Source organism: Asterias rubens, chromosome 10 (assembly GCF_902459465.1).
Source record: "Asterias rubens chromosome 10, eAstRub1.3, whole genome shotgun sequence".
Classification (NCBI taxonomy): domain Eukaryota; kingdom Metazoa; phylum Echinodermata; class Asteroidea; order Forcipulatida; family Asteriidae; genus Asterias; species Asterias rubens.
The window spans coordinates 16,172,920-16,193,572 of record NC_047071.1 but is presented as its reverse complement, the minus strand read 5'-3'; the positions used below and the strand labels follow the sequence as shown (position 1 = coordinate 16,193,572).

The 20,653-nt window shown below is 40.5% G+C and overlaps 1 protein-coding gene across 4 annotated transcripts in view; it reads left to right on the top strand.

Annotated features, from left to right (window-relative positions):
* The window catches only part of LOC117295309 (ras-specific guanine nucleotide-releasing factor 2-like), a 95,669-nt gene that overhangs the window by 64,954 nt on the left and 10,062 nt on the right, over positions 1 to 20,653 (top strand). For 2 of the 4 annotated variants that reach the window (XR_004519676.1, XM_033777867.1), the window contains exons 7-23: positions 1,804 to 1,883; positions 2,697 to 2,893; positions 4,448 to 4,558; positions 7,587 to 7,704; positions 8,996 to 9,165; positions 9,987 to 10,053; positions 10,314 to 10,453; positions 10,908 to 10,993; positions 11,680 to 11,724; positions 14,224 to 14,475; positions 15,446 to 15,654; positions 16,817 to 17,026; positions 17,323 to 17,562; positions 18,299 to 18,399; positions 19,125 to 19,237; positions 19,451 to 19,618; positions 19,882 to 19,969. Coding sequence is in view for 3 of the 4 variants with exons in the window: in XM_033777867.1 (XP_033633758.1) it covers positions 1,804 to 1,883; positions 2,697 to 2,893; positions 4,448 to 4,558; positions 7,587 to 7,704; positions 8,996 to 9,165; positions 9,987 to 10,053; positions 10,314 to 10,453; positions 10,908 to 10,993; positions 11,680 to 11,724; positions 14,224 to 14,475; positions 15,446 to 15,654; positions 16,817 to 17,026; positions 17,323 to 17,562; positions 18,299 to 18,399; positions 19,125 to 19,237; positions 19,451 to 19,618; positions 19,882 to 19,969 (2,395 nt within the window). In the remaining variant the exon portion in view is untranslated. Of the gene's footprint in view, positions 1 to 1,803; positions 1,884 to 2,696; positions 2,894 to 4,447; positions 4,559 to 7,586; positions 7,705 to 8,995; positions 9,166 to 9,986; positions 10,054 to 10,313; positions 10,454 to 10,907; positions 10,994 to 11,679; positions 11,725 to 13,145; positions 13,188 to 14,223; positions 14,476 to 15,445; positions 15,655 to 16,816; positions 17,027 to 17,322; positions 17,563 to 18,298; positions 18,400 to 19,124; positions 19,238 to 19,450; positions 19,619 to 19,881; positions 19,970 to 20,653 lie in introns of all 4 variants that reach the window. The other 2 variants (XM_033777868.1, XM_033777869.1) reach the window with 2 other exon arrangements.

Below are 20,653 nucleotides of genomic sequence, written 5' to 3'. Positions count from 1 at the left end.
CTGGAAACTGGTTTATAAATAATGAGGATTTATAGCTTTAGCAGTGGCTGTGGATAAATACCGGAAAGTCCTATTCTTCAATGCTGTTGTAGCAGCCAAAGCCATAGCCATAGCCGCTCTATTCGACTGTGGCTTTCATCTGTTAAAGCAATCGGTCATCGAAGTCGGGAGAAAATAATGGGAAAACCCACCCTTGTTTTTACACGTTTCACCATGTCATGACATATGTTTAAAATAAATCCGTAATTCTCGCTATTGTGAATTGATAATTGTTTTAATGTTTACTCAAAAAGTAAAGCATTTCATGGAATAGTATTTCAAGAGAAGTCTTTCACCACTACCTTCTGTAAACCCTGTAAGTTATTTGTAAATCTGTGAACTTTTTTCTTTTTTCTCTGTTCCGAAAGTGTATAATGGCTTTAAGCATCATTTTCTGTTGAATAGCGCTTTGAAATTGGACCCGCATTGAATGTGCCACAGTGTTATTAAAACTCTGGCCGGCCTGTCAGTTTGTTGGGCCCAACACCAAAACGATTATGATAGGGTAGACATGATCTGTTTACATGACTGGAGGGGGTTTGTTTGGGGGGGCAGAGGTTTCCGGGGACAGGGTCGCTGGAGACAGACAACTGAAGAAGGGAAAATAAGAGAACAGACATCTGGGGTGATGGATCGAACAGGGTCTACGTCTAAGTCTACGTTTACAGATAAATATGAAAAAATACAATTATTGCTTTCTTCTTCTACAAAGCTGAAAGAAATGATCAGAAATGATATTCTTCCTAAGTAGATACTTTATAGTCTGTTTTTTAATTTTATTTTTGCCCTTGGCAAAAATCTGGAAAATGCTGATTAAATAGTCTGAAATGTCTATTAAAGCGTACACCATGTACATGTTGGTCAGTCCTCATGGTCCTTGTACTTGCAAAATATTGCTACTTTTTTCCAAGGAGCAAATATGCCTGAATTATATGTATCGGTAAATAATAAAACGACTGATTGGGCGACTTTTGATCATTATGAACCAATACTTTTTCCTTTACAACATCAATGACTGTGTGGACACTTGAAAAGGAGCACAAACAAATAAATATGGATAGTTAGTACTGGTACCAAATATTCTGATAAATATTTCCATGTTATGTTCACATTCTGTTGAAGAGTGTGTTCTTCATGGTGCCGCTTACCACAGACTATTGTGCAAGCTCAGAATTCCCTGGTAAACAGCACCATAAAATTGGACCTTGCTGATCTTTTTAGCGTTATGGTGTTTAATGATGTATCACGTTTAGCGTGGCCAGAATGATTGGAGTATCAAAATGGGTTTAATTTATTACCATTTAATGGCATCATAAATGTGTCGCTTTTAAAGTGCTGTGTAATTTACAGGGCTGGTACACCAGTTGTTTTTTAAAGAGTTCATTTCTGTTTTGGTATTTCATCTTTGAAGGGACATGGCCAGTTGCATTTTGCAAAGCGCATGTCCATTGGATACTCCTATGGAAGGGGTATCAAGGCCAAGACCAGGGCAACCGGGCCAGGACATGGGCAACCGAGTCCAGGAACAGGCCAACCGAGGCCCCGAGGCCAGGAACAGGCCAACCGAGGCCAGGAACAGGCCAACCGAGGCCAGGAACAGGCCAACCGAGTCCAGGAACAGGCCAACTGGGGCCAAGACCAGGGCAACTGAGGCCAAGACCAGGGCAGCTAAAGTCATGCCCTGTGTGTGATTCCAGTCCCACTGAGTCCTCTACTGTGTTAAGATCTAATATTGTCTTTCTTTATCTTTTTTTTCTCCTGTAGTGAAACTGTGTTTTTCCTTCACCAAATTTTCTACAAAGGACTGAGTGCAAGAATGGAACACTGGCCCAAACTAGTGCTAGGTAGGTCATTGCAAATTTGCATCTCAAAAATAGTCCCATTTTGTCTTCTGAGTACACCTCATAGAAATAGAACCCAGAGAACTCTGAGCTCGGCCGCCCTCTGTGTGCGTCTATGGGCGCGGCGTATCAACAACACGCAATACGCGTGTATGGCAAACGATTATCGCTTGACACGCGTGTATGGCAAAATGAGCATCACGTGACACGCATGTATGGCGAAATGGCAAGATGCCAGTGCACATAGACCGTTTCTAGTGTGTTCATTGGTCAAAGTTTATAACGTCACTGTATGGCAGATTATATTGCCATACACACGTATTGCCATACACACGCGATTGCGCATCTGCTTAGTGCACAACTCTATGGCGTTTGCCAACCAACAGGGTCTGTACGCATGCGTGAATGTGATTAGCATATTTCATGGGAAGGGTCCATTGAATGTAGGTTCACAGTCATGCTGCTGTACATTTCAATCTCTACACAGGTTTCTTCTTGTACCTATTGGTACAAGTTCTGAGGGTTGCTTGGATTCATAAAAAAAAAAATATTATGAGAAGATTAAGTTAGCTGTTCTTGAAATGACTTTTGTAATGAATCCACAAAAACATAGTTTTTGCCTGACGTACTGACCCAAGCAGGGTCTTTCTCAAAGGCTTATAATGACAGTAATAGGGAAACAAGTGTTATGTACTTGTTCATGTGTGTTGTGTTGTCATTTAGCCTTCGAGAAAGACTCTACTAAGGTCAAAACGTCAGGCCATTTTAGCAATTTTTTTTATTTTATAATTGATGCCCTGTATCTGTCCTCCTCAGGTGATCTCTTCGACATGCTGCTGCCAATGTTGTGTATATACAATGAGTACGTTAGGAATCACCATTACAGTCTACAGGTGCTGGCCGAGTGTAAACAGAAGAATCCCATGTTTAATCAGCTACTGAAATGCTACGAGGCTAAGCCGGTGTGCGAAGGCAGATCCCTTGAGACATTCCTCACCTACCCCATGCACCAAGTAAGTTTGTATTTTTTCTCGCTAAAACACCATTCGAAGGGCCCGTGTCAATTGAGGCACTGAACGGGAACACCAGTCCCAGGCAATCTGAGTAAGACAAATTTGCAGTTCATTTTTTTCCCCAACATGTCTGAACTTGGTATCTCCTAAAATAACACTTTTGTTTGTAGGTACAAATTTAAATTTGTCAAAGCGTTCAATCTCGCTTTAAAAGTATTATGCTCTGATTTATACACATTTTGCAAAATCACGTTTTTTTACTTACGCGATTGTGAGATTTATTGTTTGAAAACATGTTTATTGTACTACCAAAGTGTTCCTTAAGTGCATGCTGTGCATGCACATCGCCTGTAGCAGTTGACCTGTTTGGCTAAGGCCCAAGATTATTTGATATTTTTACTCTAAAACGCCTTTGATTTGTACAGAAAATGCCCTGTATAAATGTCATTATTATTATTATTGTTATGAAACCAGTTTGGCCTGTAGTTTGGGCTCCGGCTTGGGCTCCAGTTAGGGCTCCCCCTTGGACTCCAGTCTGGGCTCCCCCTTGGACTCCAGCTTGGGCTCCCCCTTGGACTCCAGTTTGGGCTCCTCCTTGGACTCCAGTTTGGGCTCCCCCTTGGACTCCAGTTTGGGCTCCTCCTTGGACTCCAGTTTGGGCTCCCCCTTGGACTCCAGTTTGGGCTCCTCCTTGTACTCCAGTTTGGGCTCCTCCTTGGACTCCTGTTTGGGCTCCCCCTTGGACTCCAGTTTGGGCTCCCTCCTATGACTCCAGTTTGGGCTCCCCCTTGGACTCCAGTTTGGGCTCCCCCTTGGACTCCAGTTTGGGCTCCTCCTTGGACTCCAGGTTGGGGTTCCTCTTTGGACTTCAGTTTGGGCTCCCCCTTGGACTCCAGTTTGGGCTCCCCCCTTGGACTCCAGTTTGGGCTCCCCCCTTGGACTCCAGTGTGGGCTTTGATTGGGCTCCGGCTTGGGCTCTGGCTTGGGCTTTGGCTTGAACTTCAGTTTGGGCTCCCCCTTGGACTCCAGTTTGGGCTTCCCTTGGACTCCAGTTTGGGCTTTGATTGGGCTCTGGGCTTTTGCTCCAGCTTGGGCTCTATAGCTTGGGCTTGTACTCCCCCCTTGGACTCCAGTTAAGGATCCGGCTTGGATTCCAGTTTGGGCTCTGGATTGGGATTTAACTTGGGCTCTGGCTTTGGCTCTGGCTTGGACTTTAGTTTGAGCTCCCCCATATTGGACTCCATTTTGGGCTCTAGATTGAGTTTGGATTGGCATCCGGCTTGGGCTCCCGGCTTGGGCTCTTGTTCGGGCTTTGGCTTGGGGCATCCAGCTTGGCTCCAGTTTGGGCTACTGTTTGGGCCTCTGCAGCTTTGGTTCCAACTCGGAAATTTTGTGTTTTTTTTCTGGACAGTAAACTTGTAAACCCAGTTGTTTGAGGAATGGTCCAAGCCTGCCTGATGAATAGGGATTTGTGTTGTAAAGTGACTCTATCTACATGTACATGTAGCTACTATATGTGCGCTAATGAAGACACAATTATTTTTAATCTTGTAGGTGCCACGATACATCATCACCTTACATGAGCTGCTTGCCCACACACCCCATGACCACGTTGAGCGTAAGAGTCTGGAATATGCCAAGAACAAATTGGAGGAACTTTCACGAGTAAGATTGGTCATATAATCAGGGATTGGTCAAAGTTGTCAACATTTTAAAGGTTGCGCAGAGAGCTCTATTTTTTTTTAATGAGACCCACCCTCTTCCAAACCCTGAATCCAGTACTTATTAACACTAAGGGCTCATTCAGAACAATCAGTCTTAAAACATCTATCTACTTCTATCCTCTTCTTTGTTTTTAATTGTGGGTGAGTGGGTCAAAAGAACGATAGAGAAAAACATTTAAACTGATTAGTCACAGGAATTGCAATGCTTGTAGTATTGTTGCTTCTGGTTTATTGGGTGGTTATTGATGGCATATCAAAAAATAAGACCGAGAGTTTCAATCCAGAAGTGACCTAATTTGCATATTTGAAACAGGTGGTACTTTTCAAATTTTTAGATCAATGATCTCAAAACTATTCACTTTAAAGTTTTTATTGCCATTCATTTTAAGAGTGATTACGAAATGTAAACCCTCCCTTTAAAAAGTTTAACAGCTGAATGACAATCTTAAAGAAACAATTGATGATGACATTGGGAAAACTTGCACCTGGGAAGACAAGACGCTCCACCAATTATGGATCCATAAAAACACATTACAAATGTCATTATTACTATTGTGGAATCGTGACATCTTGCAATAACTGTTGGTTCCATGACCTGAACTGATTCTCATTGCATATGATTAAGACATCCGGCCTTGCATTTCAAATCCCTCCGTCAAAACCCACCGGAAATACGGTGCCGAATATAGCCTCAGCCACGGTCTATTTGGTTTTACAAATGCTGTGTGGTTTTTAGACATGACAAGCAAATAGGACATGCATTTATCCATGTATAATCCTGCACGCTGTGCAGTATAACAAATGTATTTTTGTTTCCAGGTTTTGGGCTGGACAAAATTTCAATGAATACATAATTAGTTTGCGCTTTGCATCAACATTTTCAACCTAATCCCGGTCTAAATATGTATGCGTCGACTACAGTCTCGCTTCGGAGCCTTCTTTGAATGTAATCAATCCACTGTGATGTGAAGGTCTCCACATGATATCGCTAAAATGTGACCTACTTCATTCATTCGTTCGTTCGTTCGTTCGTTCATTCATTCATTAAAGGTTTATTTAAAAAATCACATGGCAACCAACGACTGAATTAAAGGGACTGGACACTAGTGTTAATTACTCAAAATAATTGTTAGCAAAAAACCTATTTGGTAACGAGTAATGGGGAGCTGTTGATAGTATAAAACATTGTGAGAAACGGCTCCCTCTGAATCAATGTAGTTGTCGAGAAAGAAGTAAATTTCCTCTAAAATATTTGAATTTGAGTTGGAGACCTAGCTGAAAATAGTTATGCTTCGGCATTCATAAATTTTCCATAAAAAAATAATGAGGCTGCTGAGGTATCAGTGCTTTCCTATCTACAGGCTATACTCAGTTTCAAATCAAATTCATTGGTAAAACCAAAATAATATTCTTCAATCTCCAAAACATTTGTAATAAGTGCATCATGTGAATCAATTACTACCCCAAATGAATGAACTCTTTACGAATCCAACAAAGCGTGCGGTATTAATGTTTATGATGTCAATCAATATGAGATATTAAATTCAGCTCGTCACATGAAACCTTTTCATGTTTTGGACTTTATGTAAAAACAGTGTTACGTAGGCAAGCTTTAAAAAAAAAAAATCTGATCATTTCCTCTTTTCCGACAATCTCGCCGAGGGGGTTCTATTTCTTATACAAGAAAGGGACGCCAATATAACCCCGAATTCCTCTGCGAATGCCAGACGTACCTGGATTGTCAACGGGGCGATTTCCGTCCAAGCATAATATTTTGAGATGCCTGCAGGTGGTCAGCATCTTGGGAGGATGCAGGTTGATGGATGATGAAGGGGGAAAGATGATAAGAGGAGGCAGGGGGGTGAAGAGGGATGTGATGAAATCACAGGATTGGTGATTCCACAAGTCTTTGCCCAAAATAATTTCTCACAAGATTGAACTGGGAAGGGGAAGGTCAAGATTGAGTTACATTCTTGAAGAAATCTAATCCCTGACCCTGTATGAAGTTTTTTTTATTTATTTTTTATTGCACATTCCAGGCAGAGATTAAAAAAATTCTTAATATTGAATGATATACCAACAAATACTGACATTCTATATTACTTGGATTGATGACAAATACCAAGTTTCTATATTGACCCCCCCCCCCCCAAAAAAAAAGAGAATGATTTGACATTGGTGTGTGACTAAGCAGAGGCCTGTTTGATGGAACTACTATCCATGCAAAAGCATATTTAAGCATCATGATTAGTAATTTTTTTTAAAATAAGTTAACGGTCATAATTATAGTAGGCCTACATATTATCAGAATTCATTTGGGGTTGACAAAAAAAGAAATTGGCTAGAGCGGGGTTTGAAATTGAGACCAAATCCTAAAACGGCAGAGGACCTGCTTTCGTGGCCCTTAAAGGTAGGGTCACTCCACAATTAAATGCCCATCAAAACTTACTTGGTGAGAAGCACTGCAGCTGTTCCTAGTATAAACTATTTTGAGAAAGGATTCTTTTCAATATGAGAAATGCATAAGCCTTTTCTCAATTTGACCGCTGATAAACTTCTATGTAAAATTGGACCCTGAATACCTATTGGTGATGATTATAAACTATTTTTTTCAATCTGAATGATAAAAGCTTTGGTTATTTTTGGGGTGTGGTTTACCTAGATGCTAGACCTTTCGGGATAGTAGCACCATGGACACATTTAAAGACAGATTGAAAATTCATGTGTTTCAAACAGCTTTTCAGATAGTCTTTTCTTTCGTTTCTTTCCCTTCACCCTACTGTTCCCTGGTCTGTTTCTCCTTTCTAAATTGATGCTATTTTTTCTTTTCATGTGCTCTGATGAGCACCTTACTAGGTGGACATTGCGCTATATAATTAGTCATTATTATTATTATTATTATTATTATTATTATTATTATTATTATTATTATTATTATTATTATTATTATTATTATTCTGATTATTTAGATTATGCACGACGAGGTGTCGGAGACGGAGAGCATCCGTAAGAACCTGTCTATTGAGCGGATGATCGTGGAAGGATGTGAAATACTGCTGGATGTACAGCAGACGTTTGTCAGGCAAGGTAAGAGCAAAGTTCCACCTTTGTCAGGCAAGGTAAGAGCAAAGTTCCACCTTCCTTCCCCTTTCACATTGGACAAGTTTCCCAGGAAATTCCCAGGAAAATTTGGTTGACCTTTTCGCACTTGAATTGCTAAACCCTGGCACTCTCCTTGGAAACAGCCATTTCCTGAGAAATAGCAATCACTGCTGGCATTATCGTGAGGATGGTCATGGGCTTGCAAGCGCATGGGGGGACCATTGCTCAATGACTACCTACCTGCTAATCGTTTGTTTCCATTGTTTGACATTTTGAGTGGCTTGGTAAAGCTGATTCAAGCCACTACCAACCATCCTCAGGTAATCAGAAAGTTGCTAATGGTAGGCTCTCCCTACCTCTACAGTCTGGTTCTGTAGGTTGGTTGTTTTGTCCCGAGAGTGGAATTTGCATGCCTAGTCGCGTGTCCAATCAGTTGTAGGCGCTACTTATGAAGTGTTGCTGATGCTGGTGGGACATTGTTCGGCAATGAAGTCCAGTATTGGTGATGCAGTCAGAAGTCTATAAATATCAAAATTACATTTGAATAATAAACACACACATTATAAACTAGTTTAAAGGAACATTACAGAATTGGTTTTGCAAGCAAAAAAGTTGCTGGTAGTGTAAGCACTTTATGTAATCCACCATGTACATAAACTGACAAATCTGTGATCTTCACGATTTCTGTTTCTTACCAATTCTGTAATGTTCCTTTAAATACCGTTCCTGTTAAAAATTGTTTCACTCAAGTAGCTGTTTAAAGGCAGTGGACACTATTGGTAATAACTCAAAATAATTATCAGCATAAAACCTTACTTGGTAACGAGTAATGGGGAGAGGTTGATAGTATAAAACATTGTTAGAAACGGCTCCCTCTGGTATGACCTAGTTTTCGAGAAAGAAGTAATTTTCCACGATTTTAATTTCAAGACCTCACATTTAGAATTTGAGGTCTCGAAATCAAGCATCTGAAAGCACCTAACTTCGTGTTACAAGGGTGTTTTTCTTTCATAGTTATCTCGCAACTCCAACGACCAATCGAGCTCAAATTTTCACAGGTTTGTTATTTTATGCATATGTTGAGATGTGAGAAGACTGGTCTTTGACAATTACCAATAGTGTCCAGTGTCTCTTTGACAATTACCAATAGTGTCCAGTGTCTTTAAGGTAGTATGGAGTGTTATAGAGTTAGAAGACTGAAGATTCCAGTGACCAATTTTAATTCTTTAAAACCTCCGACCTTCCTTTCCCCTCTTCTCGGTTCCTAAACCTCCAGGAACACTAATCCAGGTGATGCAAGAGAGGACCAGGGTGAGTCGTACCAGACTAGGGTCTTTAGGTGCCAAGGTAGACACTCGCAAGGAGGGGGTTCGGCAATGTTTCCTCTTCACAAAACACCTACTGATCACCAGCAGAACGTCTGGTGGGAAACTTCACTTGGCCAAGGTATGTGTGGATAGATATAGGCCCTTTTTAAATCCACGGCTTCGGCTCCAGATTCGGCCCAGGCTAGCTTGTTCCCGCAATTGTTTTGACAATTGCGTTTGTGCTCAGGGCTTCAGATGAAAGAACGGAGCCTGAAGCCGTATCCAAAGCCGAAGACGTGGTTTTGAAAGGGGCCATAGACTCTATACAGGGCTAGATATTAACACTGGACCAGAGGCAAGTGATTTTAGCGTCGGGCCAATAAACTCTTGACTGGACAAGCCCTGGGGTCAGGGCCCAATGTTTGGCTAGAGCCATAAAATTGGGCCCTGACCCTAGGGCAGAGCTGCTAAGCGTAGACAAAGAATCGGCGCATGCAGAAGCAGGGAATTCTGTGCTTACATCTAGCGTATTTCACGGGTTAGCAGGGAATTTTGGCTTGGGCGCGAGCGTACTCCACGTAAATAGGCATTCTACGCGGTAAGCAGAGCCATGAAATTGGGCCCTGGTGTTTTGCATTTGGAGAATGATACTTCACTGTGAAATGCCTTTGTATTTCTCTTGGGTATTTAAGTACACTTAATACACATACATGTAAGACAATTTAGGTTAAAACAAAGACAAACTGACTGGAGCGGGACTTGGACCAACGACTTAGAGACCTCAAGTATTTTTTGTAGGTTTTTTTCCAAAAGTTGTATAGGTTTTGTTCTGATGAAAGCTTAATGTATTGGCTGAATTTGTTTTGATACCTGCTCCAACTTTCTGTTTAAAATGTTGACAAATTGTGCTTTGCCATCTCGTAGACTTTCATCAAATCATCTTTCTGATTGATTCCATAGGTTGGAGGGAAGATTCCACTGATAGACACAGCAATTGTGGAGGATTTTGACCCATTTGATGATGAAAGTGAGTTTCTGGTTTTACAAGTTGGTATTTATATTTTGTGTATTTTTTGCTGTACTTTAAACCAAGGAAGTTTTGATTGCCATTAATTTGAAGAGTGATTACCAAACGTATACCTTCCTTTAAGCACAAAAAAGTAGCTAAGCACAACAAAATTATGCTTACAAGATTAAGGGTACCACCAAAACACCATGTCTTGATACCTAATTTAATATCCTTATTTGTTGACTGGACATGTTTGTCTTTGTTGTGTTTTCCATTAGCCGCTCAGCCTCCTACGGCCGATTATGATGGTCTAGATTTCAAGCTGATTGTAGATTCCAAGAGTGGACCTCCAATGATCATCACCCTGGTAGCACCAAGCCACCAAGACAAAGCTGCATGGACCAGTGACATCAGTCAGGTATTCAGATAGTACCTTAAACTTTTTATAAAACTGAAGTCTGCAAAAAAATAAACTGGACCGATTAGATCTTTAGCCACTACACTTTGGATAAAATTTATTCGTGCAAAATACTTCACGGTAGAATATTAACAATAATGAGATATATTTATGCCGCCCTTGATGTACACTTCTAAGCCTTATGGAGCTGACGTCCTAGAAACTATAGTAAAACCAGGGCAACAACACCAAGATACAAATTAACCAATTGCATCCCCTTAAGGTGTTCCCTGAACGGAGATTGCTGTGATACATGTAGGTCGAGGTGGAGCTCAGTGGACCAGTTCATTTCGGATGTCAGTGTTTTTAAGTGGGATTTGGGGAAAACATTTTGTCTTTTTATTTTTTATATATTTTTTTTAGGGGGGGGTCTTTGATTTATCTCACATGAGTTTATTTTCTTCTACTATTTCAGTGTATTGACAACCTGCATTACAACGGTTTGTTAGATCCAAGTTTAGAGGAGAGCAGTTCATCTATCCATCTCCCCCAGTGTATCAAGTAAGTGTAGTCACGATTTCTTCTTCTCTTATCTTTTTCAAATTTTAGTAAACAGCTTTGTGTCCCAAAAAGCGTCCTTAAAGAGTTTCAGTAATCAAGTTCCTTCATGGGTACATCTTTATTTGATTTAAAGAGGGGAGCTAATGTCAAAGGCATTTTTGTGATGATTTTATTTTCCGTTAGAGTCCTTACAAAAGTATCATAATATTTGGCATATGTTGATTTCGGCCCTAAGAAAAACTTCTGTGGCTTAAATGCCAGGCGGCTTATTTGCCAATGTATTATAAATGTTGAAGAACAAAAACAAGCAGACCCTTTTTTTATAAGAAAGATCTTTTGTAAAATATTTTTATGTGAAAAAACATTCTTGTTCTTAAACAAACAAAAACCTGCAAAACATGGCCTGTGTCTGTTTGATGGTTTTGACAAAATGTTGTTTAAAATCCCAGCATATCCTTCAAGCCGAGGAGTCGTGAAACTTTCGCCTAATACAAAGATCATTTTATTTTGACTTTCAATGGTGACCGCTTAATGAGTTTAATAAAAGTATAGATTGGTCCGGATTTTTTTTTTTTTTTTTTTTTTTTTAAATTATATTATAAACACTTTTGTCAAGTCAAGACATGTTTTTTAAAAGTTCCATTAACAACGTGCTCTCAATTTATTTCCATGCAAAAAAAAAATAGTAGAAGCCGTCACAATTCGCAAAGCAGCCCATGCAACTGTAACAGGTATAAACACAAATTTTGTAATTTGGGTCTTTGGCTCTTGGCGGCTGTTTTTTTTTTTTCTAGCTGGTTGTGCATGGTGGGCTAGGAAAGCCTGGTGGTGGAGGGGTTCAAACATGCTGAATGAAAAACTCATCATTGGTGAAGGGAGGTGTAGAATGGGGCGGGGCTAGAGTGGGGAGTTACATTTCAATGGCCTTGAAAGGATGTGGACCGCATTGGTAATTGTCGTAGGACAAAATCCGCACTTTGTGTGACCAATTATGTGCATGAAATAAAAAACCTGTGAAATCACTGGCCCCTGCATTTTTGAAAATCAGTTTTACTTACCAAATGTTTGCTTAATATTTCTTGTGAGGTGATGCAGGCAAATATTTGTTCATTCAGCATGTTTTATACTGGCTGTCATGGTTGCTAAGGGCGTAATGGTTATGATAATGGTGTTTACTGCTCAATCTCTGCTGGCTATAGGCTTTGTCCACATTGACAGCTATGGCTATATGGCTGAACTTTACTGACAGTCACAGCTGCAGCCAAATGAGATCAATAATAAACTTGAATAAAATCTGGTACAAAACATCGATTGGTAAAAAGGGAACGTTAAACTGACACCTCAGACTAAATTTAGTTCAAGTGCCAACCTTTAGTCAAATCCCAATTTAATAGACCCTTCCCATGAAATATGTAAATTGCACATAGCGCGTGCGCACTAACGTTTTGGTTGGCAAAATGAGGGAACATTGCGCTGTTTTGTACACGACTAATGGGTGCGTGACGCACACGCGATTGCGCGTCTGCTTAGTGCACAACTCTATGGTGTTTGCCAACCAACAGGGTCTGTACGCATGCGTGAATGTAATTAGCATATTTCATGGGAAGAGTCCATTCTCGAGTGTGTAGTCTAGTGTTTCACTCGAACTTGTCTTTAGTCGATAGACTCAGATTGACATCATGAAATCTAGTTAGTTAAGGAGGCGTACCCTTTTGCGAAACATAATCATCAGAAATTTGTTTACTGCTCAATCTCTGCTTGTACAGGCTTCGTCAACTGCAGCTGTGGCTATAGCTTACCTTCACATCGGCTGATAGCCACAGCTGCAGCCAATATGGTCAAGAATAAATGCTGTTCACTGTCTCTTCAGTGTAGCTTTGAAAGAACTTGGTGCAAACCAAGTGACATAACAACCCTGCCTTCATAGTCTAAGGAAGTCAAACTTGAGCGTTCACTTTACGACAGGAAAAGTCATTCTACCACACTTTATTCAAATTTAATTTGCGAATGACTTATTTGTCAAGTCTTCATATCTCCAAGTTAGCCATTAAGCATTCGTGTCCTAGGATTAAGTTCAGTTAAATTTCAATTTCCATGTAAAGATCTCTTACTTCTTGTTCATATTTCTTGGTGGTACCATGTGGCGGATAAGGAACATTTCAAGGAGGTTCACATGTAAGGAGTCCATGTGTTGGTAAAGAACAACCGTAAATTTGGATGGAGCAAATTCCTACACATTTTGTCATTTATTTAAGTTTATTTTTTTATCTGCTCAATGAATTCTTTTGAATTAGTTGCTCTTGTACATAAGATAGCTGCTCATTTTTGTTTCATTTTTTGCCCTTTTTTATGCTGGTGAAATTTGAAATACATTTGACATTCCCTTCTCATAAACAATGTCCTTTCCTGTGGAAACATACCTCATGTAGTTTTTTAGCTTATTTTTTCAAAAGCTCAAAATACTGCTATCATGGGTAGAAAGTTGGCAAATTACCGGTGATCCATTATTTTCTCTTCCCCTTTTTTTTCTCATTATACCTTTCTTTGCTTGCTCTTCATATTTTAAAAGTGGCTCCCTTGTTGCCTTTTTCCCCTGAGCAATTTACTGCATCATCAACTGTGACCTGCTGGTAAGGAAGGTACCAACAATTTTAAAATGAAGTATGTGGCCATGGAACTTTGCGCTTTGATTATCCAACTTTGTGCTGCTGGTTTCCGTTCTATTAATGAACTACTGCTACTTGGTTTATCCGCTTATGTTTTTACCAGTTGTGAGGCATTTTGTGCCTATGAGCTTTCTGAACTTGGGTAATATGTACACTGCTCAAAAATTGATGGACGAGCCAAAGCCAGTGCTCAAGCTAGAGACGGGGCCTAAAAAGCCCAAGTTCATATTTCCTGTGAATGCTATACAAATTTTGGTTTCACAAATTTGCAATGAATAATTCGCAACAGTTGAACTGTGTTGAACTCCTGCTCAACATTCACTGCGGAAACATCCCTGTGGCGTCAAAATTTGTATTGCATTCGCATTTGCAGGAAGTATGAAACCGGGCTTAAGACAGAGCGGAAACCCAAGACCAGGTTTGGCAAAGGCCCCAACGTTGCTAAGGTTACTTTTACCAGAAGTGACCGGTGAAACAAGTATTGTCAATTTTGAGGCAAGGTAACTTCTATATTTACATTACATTCATTCTTGGTGTCATCATGCTTCTCATCTTGCCTTTCAGGTCTGATTCTCGCCTCTTTAAAGACGACCACGACATCCGGTTCAGTAAGATCCTCAACTCCTGCAAGGTGCCGCAGATCCGTTATGCCACCCTAGAGCGTCTCTTAGAGAGGTTGACCGACCTGAGGTTCCTCAGTATCGATTTCCTCAACACCTTCTTGTTGACGTACGGGACGTTCACCTCCTGGCAAGAGATCTTGGACACCTTGAAGCGAGTCTACCGTAATCCTGATACTGTGGAAGGACTTCTCAAGTATGTTTTGTTTAAAATCCTCCCGCAAAAGATATGTTATGTTTCTTTATGAAATAATTTTGGGTAGAAAAGAAAAATTTCTTGGAGGTGGACTTAAACATACAACCTTTGGGTTAACGAGCCAGCACTCTTATTAAGCTATCTAACCCAATCTTTCTTCAGTCAGAAGCCATTCAAACTGCTGTATAATCAGGAATCACACCCAAGTTTACAATACATTTTCTTTAAGCTGACAATTAAAACGAACCGTAAACAATAACCCACTGAAAACGAAATTAACCACTTCAACAATTATTGTCACACTTAAAATGTACCAATATAACAAAACTGGTATTTTTGATGTTCAATTAGAACTAAATAAAATTGCTTCACAATGATACCTCAAACACACCTCATCTACACCGCCAACCATGGTATTTGTGATAGTGTAAAAACAGTTTTGTTTCGTAATAAGTTTCTTGAATGTGATGACCTTGATACTCTCAGTCTGCTACTCAGATCGTTCTGACAATCCCTCTGTTTTATCACGATGGTCAGGGGGTCGTCCGAGAGTGTCAGGGTTATCCTGTTTCTTTATTTGCGTGTTTATGTCCCTTATTTCGTATTTTTGATGTAATTTTTAAAATCTTTTTATCTTCTCCATTTTTGTAGGTTTTGAGGAAATAAATAAATAAATAAATAAATTATTACACAACTGATGTACTTTGGTGTTCAGATTGAACTAAAGGAAATAGCTTCACAATAATACTTCAAATCTTACCTTATCTAAGCCAATATTACTTCACTGATGTACATTTGATGTTCAGTTGGAAAACTGACCTCACCTACGCCAACATTACACCACTGGTGTACTTTTGACAGTTGGAACTTCCTGTAGCTATAACACAGAGGGAGTGTTATGAGTACTAGGAGTGTTATTAATATCAACAAATAACTGATATCATTTATTTTGTTCTCTTTCAATTGTTAGTGTGCATCCACCCTCTAGTCCCAAGCTGAACGAGGCTAACCAGCCAGTTAACAGTCCCCCACCAGCCAGCCCGAGCATTGCCCGATCAGCCAGACATAGCATCACCGTAACATCCCCAGTGTCTGTAGATAGCTCGAGTAGTAACCGTGAGTTCATTGATACAAACACTAATGCCAGGATGCACCCGTTCAGGAGAAGTTTTAAGAAAGGTTGGTTCTTCTGATATTAAGTCTGTCTTCAGTTTAGGTTTATCCCTAGCTCCGGCCTACGCGCTAAGATCAAGCTAAGCTTAGCCTTGATCAAGGCTGTGTAGCTAAAACCATAGAGCAAGGATAAACCTCAGCCGCCCGAATGTAATACAACCAGTCCCCAACTGGCTCTAAAAAGAATAGCACACCGCACTTTCACGCACACACACAGCGCCTGCACATGTACGCAGCCCCACACGCACACCGCTATTCCACACACCGCTATCGCCCACAATCCTAGCCCGTGAGCCGGCAGTGTGTGGGACTGATGAAACGAGCGTTTGTGTGCTTCCTTGGGTGAGAGCGTGGTGTGCTATTTAAAGACAGTCGGGGGGACCTGAACAGGAGTTGCATTGCATTCCCGCATTGCATTCGTGCGGCTGTGGTTGTGCACATTTTTAGCTTTAAAGTAAGCAAACTATTACACAGCCTTGATCAAGGCTAAGCTAAGCCCAGCTTATTCAGTTCCTGTTCCTGCCTTCGGGCACCGCAGAGCCACGCCCAACAATCAGTTAGTTTCCAAACAAGGCAGTACATAAGCAGCATCCAGCAACAGAGTCCAGCATACCCCTGAAGATGATCAGCCATCGATTTCACCAAACTCATCCTAACTTAGGATTAATCTAAGGACTTCGGACGAGGTTCCCTATCTAAAGACGTAGGCACATGGACCCATCCTAAGTTAGGACGGGTTACTCGTCCTAACTCGAGATAGGATTAATCCTAGCATTTCGTGAATTTGGCCGCAAAGCATACTGATGGAACCATCTTTTGAGAACTAACACAATTTTTCCTTAGTAAATGCAAAGCAGCATTTTCTGCTACAGGTTTATGAAATCGGGCTCAGGTGCTTGAGGAAGACACTTGACCATAATTGCTTCGTTCTTGGGATAGATAGGAAGTAAAGCCATAGCATGGGAGTTTATATTCCTGAAGTCAACTTTTCAAGCTGGGTCACCCAAATTCTTTTCAAAATATGAAATGTCCCAAGCCGCAACATTTTTTACGAAACTTTTCACAAGTGCATCAATTGTAACTTGAGGAAGCTTCAATATACTGAATTGATATTTTGTGTAAAATTTTTGTTGTCATTGATGAGCTTTTTCTTTCTGTCATTCAACAGCATCGGAGAAGTCCAGCCAGGAGAATGAAGTGCCGTCAACAGATCTGACCACGCCCCCTGCCTCGCCCCCTTTCAATAATAATGTGCTGACCCCTCCTCAGAGCCCTCGTATCATGGAGCACATTCCAGTGGGGCTCTCCCCGAAGAGGATTTTGTCCACGAGTCACTCCGCACCCAATATTGCCGCCCTGGCTAAGGGCATCAAGACAGGTGGGTGTTTAAGAGCTCTTGCCCACCCAGAGAGCTGCAAAAATTTCAAATGTTATTTTTGTTTTCCGGTGTACAAAATATGAAAATTTGTCCGATCAGTTTTCCTAGTGGTTTAATTACTACTTGATATTTGAAATAAAAAGTTGCATCCTCTTAAGGTAATCCCTCTGCTGCCGCATAACCGGGTTGTGTTGTAAATTTAGTTTCAGACCGTTTTGTCACCAACAACTTTTACTCCTGAAAGTGTTACCTTTTTTCCCTAATTTCCGCTTATTCCTTCTAACTATCTACTACAGCTGAAATCCCAATCCCAACCTCCCCAAGAAGCTCAGTGGGTTCCCATTTCCAGTTCGGCGGCTCACCACCAAACACTACGGTGTCGGCCGGTGTTGTAGTCACATCTTCTCGACAGTCCACTCGCCGGTCAAGCTCCTCTTCGGCCAGTGCTGCCTTTGCAGCAGCCACTGCTGGATGCAGCAACCCAAAAGATGTCATACCTGAGGCTAGGCCAAGGGGGCGGAGTAGAGCCTTCGGAAGTTAGTGTCTCTCTACGTATTATCATTTTATTCACATAAAACCTACGCAATATTTAGTAGTTTTTCAGTAACCAAGCTAAGATGAAAGTTGCCGAGGAACTTTGCTGCTGTCAAAGGCATGATTCAGCAACGACCCTTGCTGTACACAGCTTTAGCGGGCAGGGTTATAACAATTCAACGGTTCCATAAGCCAAAGGTTTACTTAGCCTTTAAGATTGGCTCATTGATTGGCAGAAATTGGTCCCTGGAGACTTTCACTGTGTGAATGTTTATTATTGGTTGTGCTTCTTGTTCACATCAAGCACTATAGGTTTCCTAAGGCTTGCGAGCTACAGTGATTAATTTCACTCATGAGCCATCCTTTGTTTCATTATCAACCCATGGACAACCCATAGACAACCATAGATATAGAATAGAATGACTAGATCGGCCGCGCGTCACCACACGGGCCATTGCCTGTGTAGAAAAAGTTTTGATTCGCCATGGACGGGGTAAAAGTTTCATGTTCCAAAGGCGATGCACAGAAAATGAACACGGGAGATTTGGACGCACTAAATGTCACGTGCTGACGGCAACAAGTCACATGCTGACGGCAACGCACAGAAAATGAACACGGGAGATAGGCCAATGGCGGCCCTATGCCAGAACCTGCGTATGTACGCGCGGCCAATTTAGTTATTTTAATTCGATATCTATGTAGACAACATGATCAATAACCCATGGCTTTCTTTCCTAGGAGGAAAGCTCCAAAGTTGTCTGAGTAAAGAGGTAATAAGTTCAGCTGCTACAGTGAGAGTTATCAACGTCATACGTCACTGGGTCTCCAAGTTCAGTCAGGTAAGTTTGAAGACACTGGACACTATTGGTAAATGTCAAAGACCAGTCTTGTCACTTGGTGTATCTCAACGTATGCATAAAATAACAAACCTGTAAAAATTTGAGCTCAATTGGTCGTCGAAGTTGCAAGATAATAATGAAAGAAAAAACACCCTTGTAACACAAAGTTGTGTGCTTTCAGATGCTTGATTTTGAGACCTCAAAATCTAATTCTGAGGTCTCGAAATCAAATTCTTGGAAAATTACCTCTTTCTCAAAACTACGTTACTTTAGAGGGAGCCGTATCTCACAATGTTTTATACTATAAACATGCCAGCTCCCCATTACTCGTTACCAAGTAAGGTTTTATGCTAATAATTATTTTGAGTAATTACCAATAGTGTCCACTACCTTTAATCTCATAGTTTGTCAAGTTGCACTACATGAATCAGTCATCAGTTAGCAGTGTTAAAGACATATTTAATTGAATGAGGAAACTGTTTATATTACTTTTTGGTCAGAATTATACAAAATTTTACTAAGCATCATCTTGTTTGTGTAGAGAAAAAAGTTTTTTTCGCTTTTGCAAACTGCTTACCAACCAAAAAGACCTATGGTACAAATGCAAAAAAAATAATCAATTACCTGACGTTTAGTCTCTCTTAGAGTCTTTAGATTCTTGAAGGCTGATAGGCTTGTTTCAATTTGTCCAACATTTTATGACTTATCTCTTCTTAAATCTTTAGGATTTTGAGTCAAACGGTGAACTCAGGAACGCAGTGGTGGAATTCCTGGAGGAAATAGTCTCCAACCAGAATCTCCTCCCTTCAGAGCACAAAGGAGCAGCGAATATTCTTAGGTAACTATTTTGCAAGCGTTTCCCCTTTGTCCAACTGACAATAGCTTAGTGTCATGGCTCTTCTTACCCCAGAATTCCCTTGCTTACAGTGCACTGTTAAGCTGTTATTCTATGGGCTGCAAGCTTAGCAATATTCTGTTGCTTAGCAATATTCTTCTGCTTAGCAATATAAAATAACATCATATATGTGTGTGTGTGTGTGTGTAAATATAGGCAGCTGATGCAAGAGGAATCTACCATCTCCCCTACAGTAGAAGACATCATTGGCTTCACTCCTAGCCACTATACCAGTGAGGTCTCCTTCGAAGACTTCTCTGTATTGGAGCTTGCTGAGCAGCTGACGTTCATCGAGCACAAAATCCTCAAATCTATTCCCCCGTGGTAAGTTAAAATTACTTCATTCCTCTTGAGCTTGTTTCAAGATTCACGAAAAAAATTGAATTTGAAAATACCCATTCAGATTCCCTTGTAGTTTAAAAAGTTCGGTACCTTGACGCGAAACCAAATTCAAAGCGATTTATGTGTCGCAAAAAAATCAATAATAAATACATGTTTTTGATATTTGAAACTGGTTAAACAAGGGATAACCTTTATCTCAAAATTTGCTGCTATTTTTAGATTTGATTTTCTTTTTTTATCTGCAGGGAGTTTCTGAACCAAGCTTGGATGAAGCAGAGTAGTAAAGCAACGAGAGCGCCTCATATCCTAGCTGTAACCAAGAGATTTAATGAGGTAGGTTATAGGGCCGACCCATGTCACACCAGGCAATTTACAGGCAACCAGTTCCAGGCAATCTCAAAGAAGAGAATGCATTCACATTTGAATATTCACATAATTTTCTTGGGTATCGTAAAACATTTAAAGGCACTGGACACTATTGGTAATTGTCAAAGACCAGTCTTCTCACTTAGTGTATCTCAACATATGCTTAAGATAACAAACCTGTAAAAATTTGAGCTCAATTGGTGATCAAAGTTGTGAAATAATAATGAAAGAAAAAACACCCTTGTCACACGAAGTTGTGTGCTTTCAAATGCTTGATTTCGAGACCTCAAGTTCTAAATCTGAAGTCACCAAATCAAATTCGTGAAAAATTACTTCTTTCTCGAAAACTACTCCAATTCAGAGGGAGCCGTTTCTCACAATGTTTTATACTACCAACCTCTCCCCATTACTCGTTACCAAGTAAGGTTTTATGCCAATAATTATTTTTAGTAGTTACCAATAGTGTCCACTGCCTTTAAGCCATAACAAAATACAATTGAAGTTAATACGTTGTTGAAAATTACTCATGTGCTACCGAAGTGGTCCTGTAGCATACACTGCAGTTGGTTGCCTCCAAGTTGCTTCATCACCTAGCATAGGGTCTATCATAATTCAGAATCGCAATGCATTATGGGTAGGCAGATGGGGCAT